This window comes from Uloborus diversus, chromosome 1, assembly GCF_026930045.1.
Source record: "Uloborus diversus isolate 005 chromosome 1, Udiv.v.3.1, whole genome shotgun sequence".
Lineage (NCBI taxonomy): Eukaryota > Metazoa > Arthropoda > Arachnida > Araneae > Uloboridae > Uloborus > Uloborus diversus.
The window spans coordinates 51,389,076-51,411,749 of NC_072731.1; the positions used below are offsets into that span (position 1 = coordinate 51,389,076).

The following is a 22,674-nucleotide window of genomic DNA, read 5'->3' on the forward strand; positions in this document are numbered from 1 at the left end:
TACCCTTTTTTTTACATTTAAAAAAACTGGGGGGGGGGGGGACGTCAAATTCAAACACCCTCCCTCCTGTGTTTTGACCTTTTGTCGGCTATGATACTGTAGACCGTTTGGTTTCGATCCGAATTTGAGTCGAGAGGTCACATATTTTTAATTTTCCTTTTCAAAGAGCAATTCTTGAGAGAGAGAGGGGGGAGAGAGAGAGAGAGAGAAAGGGGTCGGGGGGAGCCTGCGCTTGTTTGAAGATAGTATAAAATAAAAATACTGAGGTCAACCGACTTGTACATTCATACACTTACCTTACGTATGTGCGGTATTGTTAGGGGCCGGCTGGCCTGCAAATGCCAGGGCCGGTTCATGATGTCCCATCCGCCACTGGTTTCGAGTAAAGATAAGTAACTGAAATAAGATTAGTTATCTGTCAACATTTTCATATGTTCTCATTTTAAAAAAGAAGTACCTTGACTTACATTAATTTATCTATTTCTTTTTGCTTTGTATGTTTAGTTTCTGTATATTAATAGTAAAACTTTTATTTTAATAATTATCAAAAAAGGAAAAAAAAAATCTCATTTGTTGTCAATTGTGTTGTAACCGACTTTAATAGTGCAAGTGTTATAAAGTGACATTACATTCAAATCATCTTATCTTTTCAGTGGGTGGAAGAGAGCTTTACTAATTTCGAACAAGGGATCAACTGGAGATCCTATGTGGTGTGTGATGTTGCATATAACAGTGTCAATAATTGGCTGTGGACTCCTTTCATTGAGCGAAGAGAAGCCAACAGAATGTACATTGAAGTCAAATTTAGCATGCGAGACTGTAATTTATTTCCAGGAATGGCGCTTTCCTGTAAAGAGACATTTTCTCTGCTCTATTACGAGTTCGATGCAGCTACTAAAGAACCTCCACCATGGGAGCCAGACTCTTATAAATTAATTGATCGCATAGCTGCGGATGAAGGCCGCTTCACTTCCACCAGTGAGGTCATCATCAATACTGAAATCAGAAGTGTGCCCATTACTAAAAAGGGTGTATACTTTGCGTTTCGAGATCAAGGAGCGTGTTTGTCTCTAATTGCCATCAAGGTGTTCTATATTACGTGTCCTTCTGTTACGTTAAATTTTGCTTACTTTCCTGAGACGCCAACTGGTCATGAGCTTCCTGCCATTGTGTCTGCGGAAGGGCAGTGCGTTGCAAACACTGCCGTCGTTGACACTCCAAGACTTTTGTGCAAAGGTGACGGAAATTGGACGTTGCCGTCTGGCGGATGTAAATGTGTTGCTGGTTATGAACCAGTGGATCAGTCATGTCAGTGTGAGTAATTTTTGGTTTTGCATTGAGTAAAATCCAAAAATATGTGGATTTATTTCATCTTTAGTTTTTTTTAACTGCATGTAATTGTGTTATGAAGCATTTTTCATTACCCATAACTGTGTTCATGCAAGGGGAAGATTAGGGTTTATTATCGCTATGAAGAATGAAAATGATTTCTGACTATTTAGGAATTGAAATATGCAAGAATTTTATGTATTATTCACTCTTATAATTTGTTAGTCCAACTGATTTTTTTATTGATGAATTTTGTTCATACATGCGAATTTGTTTGATAAATAACACCTTTTCTGATGAAATGTTTGTTTTAGAAAACTTGTTAACTTTAAATTCCCCATCATAGTTAGCTAGACAGCCCCTTGTAGGCCTTGGCCTTCTTTAAAAGATATTCACCAGGCTCTTTTCCTCTTGATAGTGGCTTGGTTTCTTCATTCAAAACTTAAAAGAAAAAAAAAAAGTTATTTTGCAACACATTGCAAAAATATATAAAACATTCACAAAGATTTCTCTATCTTTATATATTTATTTATTTATTTTGCACACAATTCTAAAAGCACTGGCATTAAAATGAATTTCATGAAGGGAAAAAAATTCTTGTAAATGTATGGTTGCATAAATTGCAGTTTTGATGAAGAAAAAAGTATTTGAATTAGTTTTTTAATGCTATTATTCTTTTGCTCCTTTAGTATGTTCTCCTGGCACGTACAAGGAAAATGTTGGTGATGAATTATGCATGCCTTGTCCTTTGCACAGCTCTGCTTCCTACAGTGGTTCGATTGAATGTCAGTGTGAAAAGAATTATTTTAGGTCACCCAAAGATCCAAAATCATGGCCTTGTACAGGTACTATATTTGTATAATTTACTAATATATTCACCTGTGCTTAACTATCAATGTGAAAAAGTCCATTTACTATCACCTTAAACTTTACCCCTGAAAAAGGGTATATTTTTTAATAGTTTTAATTTATAAGCTTGAGTTATGAAATGAAAGACAAAGAAAAGTTGTGAATACTTAAACATAGTAGTTTGCTTACAATGATGTTTTATATAGACTGAAAATACAGGTCATAATACTTGGTTTTGCATAGTTAAAGGCTTTATTTTGATTCATTGTTAGCTGTAATTAACTGCATATTTTAAATTGCATGTTGCTCCCTTCTAGAGTTTAATCTGGAACTGATGTGATATACCCCACCCTTGGCGACTTTTTCCTGTTGGCGCCAAGAAAGCGTCACCAAGAAAACGATGTATGACGACATATGTCATACATCGTTCTTAGCAATGCTTTTTTAGCGCCAACAGGAAAAAATCAGATAAAAAAACATGATCAAAGCACTTCAGAACACAATATGTATAAAAACAACATAAAAGCACAACAAAATATCACGAATATATGCTTCAAAAATGTACAGGGCCGGGGTTTTTTGTAAACATATTAAAATACAATGAAATAAATTATTATATTAATTACAAGTCGAAATTAATGCATTAATTTTTTTTTCATCATTTCTCCGGGATACGAGCCCTTGGTCGCATAGTACTTTCGTAATGAGACCTCGGCTCGCCGGCCCTGCCTCGGTCTCATTACGAAAGTACTATGAGACCTCTGGCTCGCCAGGACCTCGCTCCGCTCGGTCCGTTATCCCTCCGACTGTTAATATACATTGCAGTCGGAATATGGTCACAGTTATGTATATTTTCATGGAGACACCCAAGGGTGGCTCCTTCCGTTCAGTGTACAATAATGACACAGTTTTAAGTGTGAAATATGCACCATTATTGTGCAGATTTATTAATAAAATTCAGCATTTTTAAGAGTACAACCGAAAGAACTTTCAATTGTTGACATAAAATTCAGTGCCTAAAGGAGGCACGTTAATAGAATGTCTAAATAATTCGTGGCATCGATAAGAATTAACTTTTAGAACAAAATAACCGTACTATTTCTGTAAAATTAATTTACATACAGTAAAAATAAAGTTAAAAACTACAAGAACCCCTCAAGGATTTGTAAAAACGAAGAATTTTGGAAGTGAGAGGTTTTTTTTGAATTCTAAAATAAAGAACTTACCTTTTTATATGGTATAAATATTCACACTCAGTCTAAAACAATACATCATATGACAATGGTGCGTTACAGATACACACAACGTTGGAGTTAACTTTTAATTAACCTTCAAGTTTGAAGAAACTGGCATTTTCTAATGTTTTTACTTCAAAACACAACTACTGAATTTAAACTAACACAAAATAAGCATTCCTGTAAGGTATATTGCACGAAACAACACCACGAAACAACAACACGTATATCTCCTGCGTGAAACCCAAACAACCCAAGTAAACAAGTTTGAACAGATCTGTAAGATTGCCTTCGGGTTGCTAAACACAGGTTAGTTTGGCCAGGGATGCCATGCATAAAAAATTATCGCCTCATTGGCGAGAAAAATATTTTAATTTTGTGCAAAAAAATCGAATGTCGCCAAATGGGGGGGTATATCACATCTGTACCTTTAATCTTTTAATTGAGAAATTTTGAAGTATGTTTGGAGATTTACTGTGGTGAGTCTGTGGATAGTTATTTCAAGTGTATATGAATTACGGAATGATGATAAAAGTTATCTATTGTCCATGGTAATTGCTTAAATACAGTCAATGTATTCTTAAATTTTTCATGTGGATGTTTTCATGATCATAATGCAATGATTAAAAAAAAAACTAATTTTTAAAAATTGTATTTTTATATGATAAACAATGTTTAATGGTGGAACTGTCCTTTGTCCCACCTGTTTGATTATCCACTAATATCAAAGCTTAACTTGCATTGTTAAAACTTAGCTTATGTACTTATTTTCTGCCCTTTTTCAAATGAATTTTTACTTATTAGACGGAATTAAGACTACAGTAGATCCCCGTTTTACGCGATTTTGATTATACGCGGTTTAAGATTTGACACCTTTATTTTATTTTATGAGGAGGCGGCAATGCAAACAGATAAAATTTTCCCCTCTTTCAAAATCCAAACTCTTAAAGATAGCAGATTACACGTAATGAACTGCATTTTGGCATTCTAGTAATCAAGCTTGGGCCACCAGAGACATTTTATGCAATTGGTTCTAGAGCTCTTTCCAAAGGTAAAGTTTTTAAACTCACACAGTTCAGAACTCACAGGAAGAAAAGCTTTCAGGAGTGACAAAGGAGTACAAAAGCAACGAGGATATTGACATGGATGACACAGAACCAAAAATGTTCACATTGAAAATTTTGAGCCATTCCTAGACAATAGAAATCTTTCTGATTTGTTAGTGAAGGAAGATTCTATCATGGAAATGACGCAAGTGATCATGGATGCATTAATTAATGTTCTGCAAAGAATTACAGAGAAAAATTCTTAATGACTGGCAAAATACTACCACAGCCCCTCTTTATAAACAGGACACAAAATTAATTTCTGCTTTCTTTATGCATGTTGTGCATAAAAGTCGATATCAGTACACATTAAACTTATTTTACAATTAGTCATCACTAGAATGAAGTATTTTGTTATCTACGGAACCAAACCCCTATTTTAACACTAGTATTAGGTCTCAATTTACACGGTTTTGATTTACGCAGCATTTCCTTGGAATGTAACCCCCGCGTAAAATGAGGATCTACTGTAGTTACATTTAAAAATAAGTTTGAATACTTAGGGCTTCTGCACTCCTTTTGGTTAAAAATTAATCCCTGGCATGTTATGACACGTTTTCGTAGCAATTGAAAGGATCATATAAATGAAAGTCATATATCAGTCATATGTATAAGAATCTTTGATTTGTAAAAGGTACGGAAGGTCATTTCCTCAAAGAAATCCTGAGTTTGTTTTACAGTTTAAGTTTCTTTTAAATTGCATTAGAAAGAAATGTTAAAATTTGTTGTAATTACTTATTTTTGTCCCTAGTGATGGAATACCAGGAGCCCAAAGAAATAGGTTAAAATTATACCTACATATTATGTTGTAATTTGATAAAAATAGAATTAAAATGTGTTGTGTAATAAAAACATTTTATCCTTAGTAAAATATATAACCAAACATGTTTTTAAAAATAATTCTTTTAATTCAATTATTTTTTAAATATTAAAATAAAAATTCTAATGTTTTATTTTTCAGAACCCCCTACAAGGCCATTAAATTTATCAGAAACCTTTGTTGATCAGTCGTCTGTGTTATTGACATGGTTGCCACCACGTTATTTAGGAGGCAGGAATGATACTTTTTACAAAGTGACTTGTGATAAATGTGGGAGCGGTGTCACTTATACTCCAGCTCAACAAGGCTTTAGTGACACGAAAGTCACTATCACTGGATTGAGTCCCGTAACAACTTACAACTTTCAAGTCTATGCTGAGAATGGTGTATCCAGCTTCACTAACAGCATGTTTGCCGAGATCATGGTTACCACAGAAGCATCAGGTAATATAAAACTTAAGTTATAAAGCTTCAGGGATAAAATTAATTGTGCCTCAAATATATATTTTCGTTTATTCTAAGCATCAACAAATTTATTAATTTTGTCTGAAGATCTAGATAATAACTATAATTTTTATTTGCATGTCTATAAAAACTTCCAAAATTGACCAAAAGCTCACTTGAACCCATCGTGTGCTATTTCTGAAACACACATATAAACATTCATGGGGAGACAAAAAATGCAAAATTATTCAGCCTTTCTATAATTTTTTCTTCTCTATCTGAAAACTTAAGAAACTGTATGAAAAGTAATCATGATTAAATGAAACAAAAATGAATTGTTTATTTTGATTATTTGTGCTCAATCTATTTGTATTGGTGTGGCATTTTTTTATCCACATATTAGCAGTTTTTTCATGTATTTTAAATTTTTATTTTTCGCTTACAGTGAAATCTTATTTACAATGAACTTCAAGGGACTTCAAATTTTATTCGTTGGAATTTAATTTAAGCATCTTGATCGAAGTTAAATCAGGGCTGAAAATTAATTTTGTTGTATTGGTAGTTGTTGTAGCAGGATTTCACAGTTCTTGAAAAAAAAAAAAAAAACGAATCATTATTTATCTTTATATAAAGTATCAACCTTCAAACAATAAATGAATAGAAAATGATTTGTAAATTTTGTGGGTTTGACTTTAATACCACGCTTGCAGCACACATAAACTTTTTTTTTTTTTTTTTTCAGTTCCTTCAATTGTTTCCAATGTAAGGATAAAAACTGTAAAGAGCTCTGAAATTCATTTAGAGTGGGATCCACCAGATGACCCTTTCTCAGAAACGGAAAGTTATGAGTTACGCTATTATCCAAAAGGTCATGAACGAAATAGTTCAACCATGACTACTATGAAGGAAGAAGCTACGATCCAAAATTTGAGGGAGGAAACTATCTATGCATTTCAGGTAAGTGGATTTTTATTCACAGCTAGTCATGTCAATCAATATTGAAACACTTGTAGTGTAGAATATATTTTTTTCATTCCTGAGATATTCTTGGTTAACCTTTATTATTATTATTATTTTTTTAATATTTGGTCAGTGTTTATTTCTTCTTTTTACGTCAGAAAATTTGTTAGTTCATGTTTTTTTTTTTTTTTTTTTGGTTTTGTTTTTTTTTAACACAACCCAAATAAACTAAAATAATTAAATTTTGTTGTGAGTTAGTTGGCAACTAAAATGTTACCTTGTTTTTATATCTAGGAAATTCAGTTACTCTTAGCACACAAAATTAGTTGTTCCTTGGAAATCGTTATTCTATGGTCATCCAAACCTACCAACTATAGTGAAGAAAACAAAATCGATCAAAATAAAAATCATTAAAAAATCAATGAAATTTTTTTTTGACCAATCATGTTTTAAATGGTTGCAAAATTTTTTAATCAATGCCTCAAAATATTGTGAATTAGAATCTTGAAAGGTAGTAATTTAGTTCTATTTTTCAACTTTAAAAGAGAAACCATTTTTGAAAAATTCTGTTACATTCAATGTTTAAAACAAACTTTTTTCAAGCAACAACTGTTTGCATGATTTTATAAATGCTTCCTTTAATCATTGGAAGCTATGCAACTGGTTAAATGTACTTGGAAAATTACCCAATAAAGAACAACATGTTAAATAAAATGTTTTCTGGAATAAATTTCATTATCTAGCTTTTTAGGTGTATTAAGTCCCTTTTAAATGGAGTATCTGACTAGCAAATTTTGTGACTATGATGGTGATGGATTCTTGTGGATATCATTTAATTTCCCTTTATTAGTAGTGATACATCAAGTCATCAGTATTTTGAAGCAATCTGTTTCAGTTTGAGGGACATAACATTTTAAATAACATTAGATATTTAATCATGAGTAAATAACTCATGTGTTTCATACTTGCAGAGAAACATGCATTTATGAAAATTGATTTAATGTTTAAATATTTGAAAAAAAAAAGCAACTTTGATTTTTTTTTTTTTTTTTTAATTTGATCTATTGAGCTTTTGTTAATTTTTTCCAGTTTGAGTTAAAAGCAATTTACATTTTATTTAGGTTCGAGCAAAAACGACTCATGGTTGGGGAGATTATAGCAAACCTATTTTTAGAATCACTGGAGCTAAACTTGCTACAAGAGGTAATATTGTACAATTTTAACTTTTAGTAACAAATACATCTTTTTTTATTTTCTAAAATTTACTTTCTAAAATTTCAATGTACATGAATTTTACTGTGCACTAGTAATATTTTCATGTGTATTATTTCTTTAATTACAGAACTTGTGAGTGATGATCAGGTTCAAGTGCCAATTATTGCTGGGGTTGCTATTACAGTTGTAGTTTTAATCGTTGTGGTTATAGTCATCATAGTGTTGTACATACGAAGGTAAACCTTATTGTGCTACTTGTTCTTTGAAAATATGGGCTTGTTTTTGCAATAGGTTAGGAACTAAAACATTCAATTATGTGCAAATTATTATAAATACAGTAGAACCCTGATTATACAAGCTAATTGGAACCGCTAGTGCCTCGGATGTCGGAATTCTCGATTAAATATAAACTTTGTATCAGGATTGCAAATTGTATAAATTAAAAATACGGTAGAATATTTTTAAAAGATGGACCTATAAAAAGTAATGTTTTACACTTTTAATACTTATATGGAAAATAAATTGTTATAAGTTTTAAAAAGCCAATTGAATTTCTTTTAGCTACCAAGTTAAATATTGAAAGATTCATTAAAAAATCACACAAATATCCGGAAAATATTTTTATTTTCAAATTGAAAAATTATCATTTTATTAAATCTACATTATTTTTTGAAACATCGACTTCATTATCGACTCAGTTAACAGAAAGCTCAGTTAATCGAAGCTCAAGTAATCTAGCTTCTACTGTAGTTAAATTGCAAAAGTTGAAAAATCTTTTCAAAACATATAGTTTTTCAATAATTTAAAGAGAGACATGTGCTTTTATGATATATTAAAATGAATTTTTTGAAAAAAAAAAAAGGAGGGGGGGGGGGGGGGGTGATCAATCCAGATTTGCTTCCTTTAATTTGGAAGAAGGGATCCATAAAAATCTTTTTGATTCATTGCTTAATTCTATTTAACCTATAAGTATTTGCATAAAAACCTTTTGAATTTTCACCCTAATCAACTATTAGGAAATTATTACCCCTTCACCTTTAACGAGTTGGAAAAGATACTAGATATATGAGTTTTGAAACATAAAGATTAAAGGGATGCATGAAAAATAAACAAGTATTGAATTGAAGAAAACAATAATAAACCAGCTAGCCAATTAATATAGCACAATATCACCTGTTGAAAGTAAAGTGAGTTTTTGAAACCAACTTTTCACTGTTTCAAATGAAAAGATTGGATGCCAAACCAGAGGATCACTTTAAGGTCTGCAAATGGTGAGGCACCATATGCAAAAGGACAAATTGGGGGACAGAAAAAGAAGAAATAGCTTGTGCTTTATTAATTCTGCTTTTAGTTTTCTTTCTATTTGAACAGGGTTTGTACGCTCGTTCAAAACTCCTCCAATACTCCTTCATTTAGAGAAAATTTTTGAAGGGCCCTTCAAACTCCATCATTTTGGTTTTAAATCCTTCAAAACTCCTTCTTTTTTTAGTTCATGACTACATAATCTTCCTCTATGATAGTATCTTAAAATCCTTTGATCGACAACTTAACTTCGTCACAAGAGCGATGGTATAAGGACGATTTTGACGTAGTAATTTCGTATATTTATTTTTTTCAAAGATGTGATTTACAAATTGAGCATAGAAGTCGTAAAAGTTGAAGGTGAAAATATTATTAGATGACTAAGACATTTCCTAACTGAAGTAAAACATGCTTAAATGGTGCTTGACTGTTTTTTTTTTCAAGTTTTATGATTATTGCTTTTCCCTCCACCACAGTCTTAGCAGCAAAAGTCAGTTTGTCTAATTATTATTTAAATATTTAAAAATACATAAGTAGATGTACTATATTAAGTGATTGTTTAAAAAAACAATTGTTTAGAAAAATCACAGTTATGATATTGTACAAAGGGTCATTCACAAGTGATGTCATCCCTTGAGGGGAAAACGGGTTCATGAAATTCTGACAAGGGGAAGAGAGAGGGTGACAAAGTGACATCACACAGTTATTGTAACAGTATGTTTTAAAAAAATATGACACATGACGAGGAGGAGTAAAGTGAAGTGTGACAAAGGGGGAAGGGGGTCTATGTTGAAAAAAAAACTGCGACATCATTTAAGGACAGCCCATTAGTACTCCTTCAAAACCTCATTTTACTCCTTCAAAACTCCAATACTCCTTCATTTTATTTCTGAAATTGAGTACAAACCCTGTTGAAGCTAGCTCAAAAATCTGGACTTCTGAAGTTGCCTTAAAACTGAGGATTTTTTATTTTTTGGTGTTAAAGCAATTTTTTTCAACTGTGCATTTTTAATGCTATGATGTTTTTTATTTGACTGTTTCAGAAAAAATCTTTTTTTTTAAAAATTAATTAAAAACAGTTGCTAGGAATTTTAAAATTTTTTGTCTAGTCTGTATTTTGATTCAATTTTTATGTTAAATTTAAAGGTTATTTTTTTAGAATTTTTTATATTTTTACTTGACATTTTAATTTGCTTATTCATTCCAATTTTTCTCAGAAGCTCTGATGATTGTAACAAGAAGCAGCCAAGTGATTGTGATACCTTAGAATACCGCAACGGGGAAGGTAAGAAATGTAAGAAGTTTTTGCTTTTTATTTTCCTAACAGACAAGTTTTATACAGGGTGTTCCATTTTAACCTGCATGACCTTTATTTTGGCAATTGTTAGTCCTAGATGTATGCTTCTAGTTGCAAAAATGTTCGAAATCAGATGCAGAGTTAAGATATTGAAAGTTTGAAGTAAAAATAAAAATGAATCAAAAATTTAACTTTTTATACGGGCCTCAGGCGGGGCCGTCGCAAGAATGGGGGGGGGGGGCAGTAGCCCAGGAGGCCACAAAAGGAGGAGACGCCGTTAGGCGCCCCTCGTTTTGACGGAACCCGACAACATTCACACAAAATGAGGGGCGCCTTCATCGTATAAAATGCCCCGATTGTATAAAATTCGGAGCACCTTACGGCGCCGCACATTTTGTGTATCATAGATGCACAGTCTTAGACACACAAAATAGAGAATCATTGCAATGTTCTTCTATTTTTTTCTAGGGCACGGAAATATTCCTCTCTCTAAGTCTCCAAAACATTAGTTTCCTTTGTATCATAGAAACAGATACACTTTCTGAGAATGTATAGCTGTTTAGAATCAAACAAAAGGCACTTCTCCTTTGTCTAGTTCTCACCAAATTTGCTTGAATTCTGCCCCTGTGTGCAGTGACGTAATGAGGAAAAAGTTTTAAGGGGGCACATTGAAAAAACAAAAAGCCGGATTTTTTTTTGATTGGATAGGGGAAAAGGTCAAAAAGTATCCGGTCAAAATTTTGAAACTTTTAATTTTAGAAACGCAATATTAGCCTTAAAACGTGATTATAGACCATGTTTATTGACATTAGGGTAAGGGAGGGAGCTCAGAGACTTTCCGATCGATTATTTTTTTAAGAAATATATTGAAATCAATTCCTTCTCCCCCTGCAAGTTTTCGAATTTGAAGTTTCAAAAACGCAGCTTTAGATAAACTTTGAAGATTTTATGGATAAGAGGATCTGGAGCATTTCCCAGAAAAATTGTTCAAAATTATGGTTCAAAAAATTTAAGCTATGTTTTACATTCAGGTGCTATTCCACTTAAAATTTTTTTTGTAAGTGTCGTTTAAAAAACCCATTGCTTGTGATATTAAAGAAAGGCGGCATGGGGACCCTAGCATGAATATTTTCTTAAACTCAAATTTTAGAACACAATTTTTAAGGCCATATTTAGGGCCAGTGATTTTTCGAAATTAGAGCTCCAAAAAAGCAATTCTGAGCGATTTTCATTGTTGTTGAGTATTTGTGGGGTTCTCCTTAAAACTTACATATTTGATTCAAAAGAATAACATCTTTGTTTATACAGTAAAACCTGTGAAGTTGACCACCTGTCTAAGTTGACCGCTTTTTTCAGGCACGGAACTATCCCTTATCATATAAATCAACCTTTATAAGTTGACCACTTAAGTAGTGAACCGCAAGTGGTCAACTTACACAGGTTTCACTGTAACATATATGAAAGCTGGTATTAAGTTGGTACAAGTAAAACCAAAAACTCTTGAAAAGAATCATTGAATGAGTTCAGATCAAAATTTAATTTTGATCTGAACTCATTCAATTTAATTTTGATGTAATTTACTTTGATATACATTTTCTATTTAAAATCAGCACTTTATTTATTTGTGTTCTTAGTTTGATCAATATGAATAACCAATGCAGTTTTAATTGTTTGTTTTTTATCTAGTGGGATAACATTTTACAAGATAAATATTTGGATTTTTAGCTTTTCCATTTTTTGAAAAGTTTTTTTTTTTTTTTGGGGGGGGGGGGGGGGAGGGCAAAAATGTTTCACAAATATTAGAAACAGATTCATTGCTTGCATTTTAATTTGTATTATGCATAGCCCTCTGATTGTTCTGTTAATTAATATGTAAAAAATTCAAGTATGTACTATGCACTGAAGTTATAATTAACTTGATTTTTCTATGTGTATGGGGGGGGGCGGCAGGGAACTTTCGCCCCGGGTGCCGTCAGCTCTTCCGACGGCCATGGCCTCAGGTCCCCTAACTAATAATACTTAGGGAAATAAAATCTCCATTGGAAACTATTACTGACACAAAAAAACTTGACATTTGTGTGATCAAAATTCAAGGAGATACCTATTCCATTTCAAAGTTTTAAGGGACCATACAGAAGATGAGATTGGAACTTATCACCCTTTCAGAAAAATGACAGGTCGTTAGAGTAAGAAAAACAAGGTATTTATATTTTTCATTGCTATTCAAAAATAAATGCCGCGATATGCAAAAACACACCACAAAATCTCGAACAATTTGAGAAACCACGCTTTATTGCACACATATCATTTTGAACATTTTTTAACCACTATATTTTCCCCCAAAAGGTGTTATTGACGGTGAGGTGGTGTGGTGAGTGAAAAGTCCTCTAAGTCACAAAACACTGCATTTCATACCTTGGTGAATATTGGTGGTTCTAATTTCAAAGTTTTTTGTTGGAATTATTTTATAAAGGAGATTTTTTCCCTAAATGTAATTTAGGGGACCTAGGGCCCGTAAAAAAATTTAAAATTTTATATTTTTTGACGCATTTTTATTTTTACTTCCAATTTTCAATATCTTAACTCTGCATCTGAACATTGTGAACATTTTTGCAATTGGAAGTATACATCTATGACTAATGGTTGCAAAAATAAAGGTCTTGCAGTTTAAAACGGAACACTCTGTATATTTTTATCACCCAATATAAAATGCTTAGCATACATTTGTACATCATAATGCAGCAGTCAAGCAGGCAGAACATAATCTAACTTACTATAGTTGATTCCTTGTTGACAGGGTTTGACCATTACCAACAAGTTTTCTGAACACATAATTTCTAAAGATTTTTATTTGAATAAAATAATATTTTCAAATGTTTTACCTTGTGCGATTTTGACCTTACCTAATAAGCATCAGATTCAGTCTGAACTACATGAATTTATATACTTTCAATGTGTGAATGTCATTTGATTAACTGATACTCCTTGCATTAAAAACATTTTCAGCACCTGATGTTTTCCTATTTTTGTCATCCTAAAACATATAATTTTCATTTTCTCTGGAAAACTCTATGAGAAAAAGAAAAAACAGCAGACAATGACAGATTTGAGAAATGCTTTCTTTTTTTATTTTTTGAGCAATCCGAATTGCTTATTATCATCACTTGACCGCTTTTAATGTTCCAGTTCCTTTTTCAATGTTCCCACGTAATGATCATCTCTAGTAATATATAAGGCAATACCTCATCCATACTTGTAATGTATTTCAATCGTTAAATATATTTATTTTTTTCATTTCACACAAACTACCCAATGGCAACACCTCATTGTTGAAAAGTAAAAGACGCACAAGATCGTGTTCAGTAGATTTTTAATTGAATTGAGCGATGACTTCTTGAGGTGTAACAACGTTATGTGTCATGTTAATAAAGTTAGATTGATTTTTATAATATAGTGAAGTCAAATTTATATACAAAATTAGGGAGTTGGTTTATACCTCCCCGACTTCCTCCTTACCTTAGGTTGGTTTATAACTTATAGTTTTGTCATGCCTCAGCAAAAACTATCCCATGAAGAAATGCTATCATACCACTAACGTGCTGCTATTGTAATTCAGATTTGCAAAAACATCTTTTGAATGCAACTTGCCAACATTCAAATGAAAAGGGCCCATTGCCATATGCAGATTTTTTTTTTTGATATCTGGTCGCTGAATAAGAGGTTCCATACTCTACCTGGTATGTAAACTTTTCTCCTGTCTGAAATATGTTAAACTTATAAACTGGATGAATGATGTATGTTTTGTAGAACTTAGTATTGTACACTTCCATTTAACCAAACTTTTTTTTTTCCCTTTAGTATGTAAATTTCATCATTTTTTTTCATTCCATTTGTACTGCATTTCATTCTTGAATAGCATTTTCCATAGGATTAAATATTATGTTTTGGTTGTACTTTAATGCCTTACTGAAGTCATGCTCTTTCATAACATAAATTTTACCTAAGAATAATTTCATTAAACATTTATACATTAAAAAAAAAGCAGTTAGAGCAAATATATATATATATCTGGCTTCATATTACTTAACTAAAAATAGAAATATAGGACATTATTAGCTGCCATCAACCAATATTTTATTTTTTTTTAAAGATATTCCTTATTTTTAGTTTAGAATGTTTATGACAAGTGTCAAACATATTTTGTGTGTTTTATTTTTTCCTTTATTTGTTGGTGTGTGTGAGCTATGCTTACTACATGGTGGAGGGTTGATGGCTGGCTTTTTGTTGCTCTGTTCCTTCTATGTTTTTTGTTAAAACCATATTTGCATGCTATTTGTTCTTAAAAGCATAGTTTTTCTGCTAATATTTAAAATATTTTTAATTTATCACATGCCTAAAATTTTATTATGCTGAAAGAAGGTTTGAAATTATCTGTACATTTCATCATTTATTAGTCAATATTTACAAGCAAAATGAAATTATACAGAAGCAGTCAAACCCTACTATTGAGCTACAAGTTATGTGGGGGCAGTGCCGGATCTAGAGGGGATCAAACCAGGACCCTTGCCCCGGGTTGCAGCTTCTAAGTGCGGCAAATTGCCCTATTTCTGCGTTTTTTTCGTTGGAGCTCGATATGAAAATTTGAATAAAGATGGGTAAGGTTAGCAGTTCCAAAATTTGGCCCAGGCTCAGAAAAATTATAGATTTGGCACTGTAAGGGGAAAACAACACAGACAGCATAATTAGCTTAATCTATAATAGCTTTTAGTCTTGATACAATAACACGAATACATTATATATTTTTGTAGAATACAGAAAAAATTTATAAAATGATTAATATATGGTAGCAGAAATAAATACCACCAAAACTTCAAGTTCCCACTTTTTTTTTGGATTTTTTCCTTGCTCCATATTTATCTGAAGAATTTGTTTTGATTTTGTATTACTTGCTGCAGAATGCTAATGAACATCTTAAAGAATGCCTAAGAAACAATCTTACTATATGATTGCAAGTAAAATGCTCTGTTATTAGCAACACGAACACTCTGTTATTACTAATATACAGCTAGCTATTTATTTTTTCTTTTTATTGCCTAAGAACGGGAGTGGTGTAATATTGAGGGGGGGGGGGACTGAGAGACGGGATACTTACAGATCAGAACATATCAAAATTAAAAGACATTTTAATAAAAAGTGGTGGAACACTGTCCCAAGTATGACCTCTTGGGGGGGGGGGTACTTCAAACATATTCTCTCCTCTTAATGTTTATTCTCTCCTCTTAATGCTTAGTGTATTTTTTCATTACATATAAATATTGATACTATGAACTCTAATTTAATAATATACTAATTTAACTAATTTCTACAAACAGTAATAGTAACTAAATTTAATTACATAACTTGTTTTTTTTTGTAATTTTTTAAAAAATGAATATTTTTGCACAACAAAAAGTCACACATACAGAACAATTTGCATTTATATTAATGCTTTTAAGTTTGTGTAGTGTTGTGCAATGTTGTACTGAATTCTGAGAAACAAAGTAATATCTATGGATATAATTCTTGGTTTTTTTAATTTCTGTTCTTTAAATTCTGATAAACTGTTTTAACCGTGAAGCAAATGTTTTTTGTAAGGTATGCAAATAAGCAGATTAGCATCTATTTTTTTTAAAGATGCAAAACAATGAAAATGTTTATAAAGGGTTTCAGTTACATTTCCAGTTATTGCTACTAAAAATACTAATGCAAAATCAGTTACAGTTACAATATTTTTAACAGAGCTTCCCCCAGGATTAAAAAAGGGCAGGGTGCTGTTTTTTAGAAAAGGGCACTTTTTTGAGAAAATGGCATTTTTTTGAAACTAAAAGGCATGTTATCGCTTCAAAGCATTAGTGGATATAGTCGTAGGATATATACTGTTATTCCTGGGTTCAAATGTCTTACTATCGCAACAATAAAAACTTCAGAACATTCATGAATTACTTCCTAGGACAATTCATTAGTTTATAATCATTAAAAAAAATATGATAACAAATTCTTTCAGCTGTTACTAGCTGTAACTTAAAGAACTTTTAAATCCAAAAGTAATTATTGCTCTTGGACTAACCACCACAATAAGAAACAAAAACCAATAAACAGCGCCAGTTTGAAAGCGCTTGGTATTTATTTTCAGTAATTAAAGTTATGTTTTCAATTGAAATGTCCAAATTAAACCACAGCTTTTACATGCTGAATTTTTTGTGTTTTTGTTATATTTTTGCGTTTCTTTGATGCCATGTGTCATGCAAAATATTAGCATTTTGCTGTAAATCTGCAGCAATCTTTTAGCATCTGCTGTCGTTTTTTTCGATATTTCTTATTATTTTTTCAGTAGTGCACAATATGAAGTATATTGAACAAAAATACAAACGTATTTTTTATACCAAAAAATGCTTGGCGCTCGTATACTGCATAATAATAAAACAGAACATATTATCCACGAATTATGCACAAAAAATAATTGTTTCAGCAAATAATCGCAATTTGAATGGTTATAGACTGAAATAAAATTAAAATAAAAAATAAATTTGCAGCAAAACAAAAAAAAAAAAAAAAAAAACCCAAGAAGTTCTGTCTAGAACTAGACGAGCCTACTTTCCCGTATACCCATACTACTTTCTAGTACCTGATCAATATTCCCCAAAATAGCTAAAATTGCAAATTTTTTCAAACATATTTTAAAAATACTTTAAGCTGATTTCTAGGAATAAAATATTTTTCACTCATCTAAAAAAATTAGATGCGTTAAAAAAAAAGCAACTTTTAAACAAAGCAGCTAATACACTTTTTTTCCATTAAAAAAATCTTTAACAGCTTTCAAAATGAAAAAATAATAAATAAAATTAATAAGCGTATTAAAATAAATACATCATATCAAAAAAAAAAATTCGTTTCTTTTTCCCCTGGTGCCAAAAACAATTTTTTAAATGAAATAATGCACTTACCAAAATAAATAAAAACAATAAAATGTCAACTTAAAGAAATAATTTTCATTGTCAAAAATAAAAAATTGTCTGCACATATCTTTATGTAGAAACATAAATGACTTCGAGTTTATTCGCCGAAAACTGAATACCTAAGTTAAAACTTTAGTGTAAAAATAAAAACAAGTCAAATCAACAATAATTATTTCACAGTCAAAACCATAGCTGCGGAGTCGGAATCAATCTCATTTTGGGGTAAAGGAGTCGGAGTGGAATATCTAAGAATCGGAGTCAGTCATTTGTCCTCCGTGTATAAATTTTTGCCAAAGCTACGAAGTCAGAGTCGAGGTCGGGGAATCGGAGTCCAATTAATTGTTGGGCACAGGAGTCGGAGTCAAGTGCCCCTAAATTCTCGGAGTCGAAGTCTGGAGTTTGGCGTCAAGAGCTATTTCCAACAAAATGTGTTTGAAGTAAATCCGCCTTCAAGTACGGAATCTACATTGACTTTCAATTTCCCCGTTGGCGCTATTGTTAAGGGATTTGAACTGTCCAAAATTGAACGGAAAATTGTTCAAATCAAAAAGATATTTTATATACAAGTTTTTCATCAAAAGCTTTTTCCTACAAAATTTGTTTGAAGTAATCCGCCTTCAAGTACAGAATCTACATTGACTTTCAGTTTCCCTGTAGGCGCTATTGTTAAGGGATTTGAACTGTTCAAAATTGAACGGAAAATTGTTCAAATCAAAAAGATATTTTATATACAAGTTTTTCATCAAAAGCTTTTTCCTACAAAGTTTGTTTGAAGCAAATTCGCCTCACAGTTCGGAATTGCCTTGAATTTCCCCGTAGGCACTAATATTAAGTTTTTTTTTTTGAACTGTTCAAAATTGAACAAAAAATAGTTCAAATCAAAAAGTGAAATATGGGAATGAGGTGTCCTCGCTGATATCTTTCGAACAAAAAAAAGTTTGTTCGAATCGGACTATTCATACAAAAGTTATTAGGGGGGGGGGACAGACAGATATTTTCCCCCATCTCAATACCCTACTTTCCAGTTTTTAATATTTCAATATTTATTTGATTATTTTACTTATTTTTGACTTTTTTTTTTTTGTTTTTTTTTTGCGATATTTTTAAGATGCATTAAGCCTTCTTTTATGCTCTTTTCTTCTTTTTCTGACTTTTATTGGGTAAGTAGGCTGAAAAGGAGGAGAAAAATGGCACGGATTTCGGATGTTGGTGATTTGTGGGGCTCCACTGCACCTGCTAATTCGAATTTAAAATGTAAAAGAACTATTAAAAACTTAAATCAAAGATTATAAAATGCAGGGCTAACTTAACGTTTATCTGACTGGAAGAGAATAGTTAGAATAATCTTAAAACACATGTCAATTGGACAAAGAAACACTTCCCTTGTCATGAAGCGATAAAGAGGAAGGATGACAGCCAGTATTCTTTGCTGGAAACTAATGTTAACAGCCCCCCCCCCCCCTTTATTGAATAAGAGCCGATGCAAGGCAAGAAGTAAGGATGCTTCAGGCAAGGAGTAAGGAAGTGATTCTGGGAATTCAACAGTGGTTTATCAGTAGTCAGTAGTGATCCCAAAGTGAAAGGTCCTTGGAAGAACATTGTTTAGTAGGGTGGGTCGAATAAACTCATTTTTTATTTTGAAATTGTAATAGCGGGGAAAAGTTGTGAAATATAAAGACAAACAAAGGAAAAAAAGAATTATGGAAATTGATTGACAACTTCCGTTTGCGCAAACATTGTGCCTCAAAACATTGTGTTTAAATTTTGTTTCGATCAGCTAATATTTTTCGGCCGCGCATGGGCCTCAAATTTTCGAAAAAAATCAAAAAAATCATTTTTATGGGTTTTTGTTATTTGATGATTAAGCAGTATTTAAATATAATAGACGAAGTATTTTTTAAGTCGAACTGAAAATGAGATAAAAAAAGAAAACCTGTCAGGTTCAGTCAATGTTTTCCAGTAGCGCAAAGCCTTAGAAATTTTCTTGGGCAGACGTCGGACAGCAATCCAGATAACGTCACTCGCCTGGCTGGGGGCGCTCTCCTCCACACCATCCTAGAACCATGTTAGCTGTCTCCCAACATTGTTTTTTCAGTCTGCATCTGTCGGTAGTGATCTCAGTAAACTATTTTTTAGTTCAATCTAGCTGTTTTAGTTCTGCAACTCTTGTCATTTTCTGTCATGATATATGACTGTGCAATGAGCAGTTTGTCTCTTCCATTTCAATGAGTTGTCATTCCACCACATGTTTCAATTCTTGGATGGCAAGACAAGGGGGTCTAATACCTCTGAAGGGTCAATTGGGCAAAAAGTAGACTGCCAGAATTTTCCTGTAGTTAACTTTCAGAGTATTGATTGCCTGGTCCCAGAGATGAACCAAAACGCATTCAGCAAAGATCAGCATCATTAATTTGATATTTCAAAGGCAATTGAATCAGGGACCTGTAAAGAAGATGTAAAGATGTAAAGTTGACTGTACAAAATCATTGGCGTTGATCACATTCGAAGTGGTTGACAAAGGCAAATAGAACTCCAAATTGTGTATATAAGTGAAGAAAGCCTCGCATCTGAATTTCAAGAATTAGTATAGTTTATATTGAAAGCATTCATGCCAATGTGGTTTTGTATGAAACCATCTTAAGAGGGCCCAAAACTTGTTTACCAAGCAATACAATACATGAGGTACTTGCCAAAGCCTTTTTTTATGTTGTCAACCCTGCAATCAAACGGAATGGTTTTTTCGCTCACCCAGAAAACTTACTGTTTAGCTATGACTCACAAGATGACAATAAATACATAAATGTTCGGGTTTTGAAGAATTCTAAAGTCAAGACAGATAGATCCAAGAAGGAAAACAGTTAGAACATTCACACAAAACTCAACTTCTATGTGCAAGAATATTCGGAAATGGTCAACTGGATGTACTGTGAATTATCTTCTTCCCCATTAGTGGTACAAATCAGTGACGAGAACGACATCGAATCACTCATCGACAGTGACTCAATCCCTGACTTCGAAGATCTTTTTGCTGTTGAAGTTAGACATGGATGATCTGGACAATAGCGTGGTTCTTATAAATGCGTCTCAAGATTCAGCTGTACAAACTTTTCCTGAGACGTTTCGGTGACAAGTTTTACGCAGCGTTCAATAGTCTGCGTGTGCACTGGGAATTGCTTGAAAGTAATGTTCAAGACAGCCAACAAACTTTTCACCAAGACCAATCGGCCCTTAAGAGGTACTGGGCTCCGTTGTCTTGCCATCCAAGAGCTTAAACTTGTGGCAAAATGGCAACTTATTGAAATGAAGGAGACAAACTACCCATTGCACAGGCATATATCATGACAGAAAACTACAAGAGTTGCAGAATGAAAACAGCTAGATTGAGCTAAATAATAGTGCACTGAGATCACTACTGAGAGATGCAGACTGAAAAAACAATGTTGAGAGACAGCTGACGTGTTTCTAGGAAGGCGAGGATGGCGTGGAGGAGAGCGACCCCAGCGAAGCTAGGCTTTTTTTCTATCTCATTTTCAGTTCGACTTCGTCTATTACATTTACATACTGATTATTCATGAAATACCAAAAACCCATAAAAATGTAATTTTTTCATTATTTTGGAAAATTTTGAGGTCCATGCGCTACCGAAAGATATTAGCTGATCAAAACCAAATTTAAACACAATGTTTTGAGGTGCCAGTTCTTGAACAGAAAGGCAATCAAGGCGCCGTTTTACTGATAAAACGGCAAGTTGGGCACATTCTAAGAATCAAAGGGCAAGTTTGGCGCGGAGCCCTCCTGCCCAAGCCTGGGAGAGGGTCTGATTTTAATCAGTAGCATACATAGACTTTGATGCATCCCCCACAAGATAAATAAGTGCGCCCTCCAACATTTTAACATAGTATTTTTTCAGAGTGTGCTCCCTCATATCTCTTTTTTCCCCTCCCCCGCACCATAGGGTTGTGGAGGTGCTATGTACACCACTAATTTTAATCCTTTCACATGCAATGATATCGTTGAGTTTTATGTCTCAGATGTCATTGTTTCACGTGCCATTGTTGACCAAGGTCTCTGTGACGTTATCTATTTTAAATACCATTACAGGACCCTTTAACCACTCAAAGATGTAGTTGCATTCCAAGGGTTCAATTTATTTATTTTCAAGGAAAACAAAATTGAAAACAATCCAACATGAATTGATTCATTTATCTAGTTAAACTTTTAGGCATGTGATCGGTAAATTAAAATTAAACAATCACTTTTTATAAACTTATGTGCAGTTTCATGTTAGTAAGTGATGTAAAACTGCACACTTATATAAATGTAGTAACTACTGTAAACTTACATCTCTGCCTTTTCCCTTAACAGTAGTACCAGCACTTGTACACCCACCTATTGTTCCCACTGCATGGTGTAAGTAGCTGTTTTGCTGTCTCTAATAATATCGGCGCTTTCCTAATGTCCCTGTGTTTGTGTAATATTGTTGAGCTACTGCATTTAATAATGAGCTACATTGTGCAATGCCTTTTTTGGTGATTTAAGAAATTATATGCTTTGGTTTCATTGTTTTATTTTAATTTTCTGAAGTTTTGAAAATCAATGATTTTATGAATATAGAATTAAAATTTGAATTTAACACTAAAATACAAATCTGCTTACTAACATACATGCAACAATGCTTACGTACTGTAGTGCAATACTTCAATTCAGTTTTCAATAATTCTCTTGAGGTTCTTTGCCTTTTCATAGCTGCTGTGTCCCATTATTAGCCATTGCATGTATTAGAATTAGAAGTATATTTCAATGAAGCTCTCATTGTCTCTAGCCTTGATAATAATTGTACATACACACATATGCTCAAATTTATTCAAACAAATAAAATTAAATTTCTCATAAATTGATCCGCAAATCCTTGTTTATAATTAATATTTCTATACCATCTGTGTGAAACATTGGATAGACACTGCTTTAGATTTCAAAAGTTTTGTTGAATAATTTAAAACTAGTTTTGACAATTTACCCTAGAACTTCATTATTGCAAAAGGTATGCACAACCCTATGGATGTCGACCAAGGTTACACAGTTTGACTGTAAAAAGTAATGCTTGAAATGCATTTTCATAAAT

The 22,674-nt window shown here is 32.6% G+C and overlaps 1 protein-coding gene across 1 annotated transcript in view; it reads left to right on the forward strand.

Annotated features, from left to right (window-relative positions):
- LOC129229578 (ephrin type-B receptor 1-B-like) overlaps positions 1-22,674 on the forward strand; it is a 140,672-nt gene that overhangs the window by 100,717 nt on the left and 17,281 nt on the right. The window contains exons 3-9 of the mRNA XM_054863918.1: positions 654-1,314; positions 2,019-2,174; positions 5,481-5,783; positions 6,526-6,740; positions 7,865-7,946; positions 8,086-8,194; positions 10,478-10,545. Of these exons, the coding sequence (XP_054719893.1) occupies positions 654-1,314; positions 2,019-2,174; positions 5,481-5,783; positions 6,526-6,740; positions 7,865-7,946; positions 8,086-8,194; positions 10,478-10,545 (1,594 nt within the window). The remainder of the gene's footprint in view (positions 1-653; positions 1,315-2,018; positions 2,175-5,480; positions 5,784-6,525; positions 6,741-7,864; positions 7,947-8,085; positions 8,195-10,477; positions 10,546-22,674) is intronic.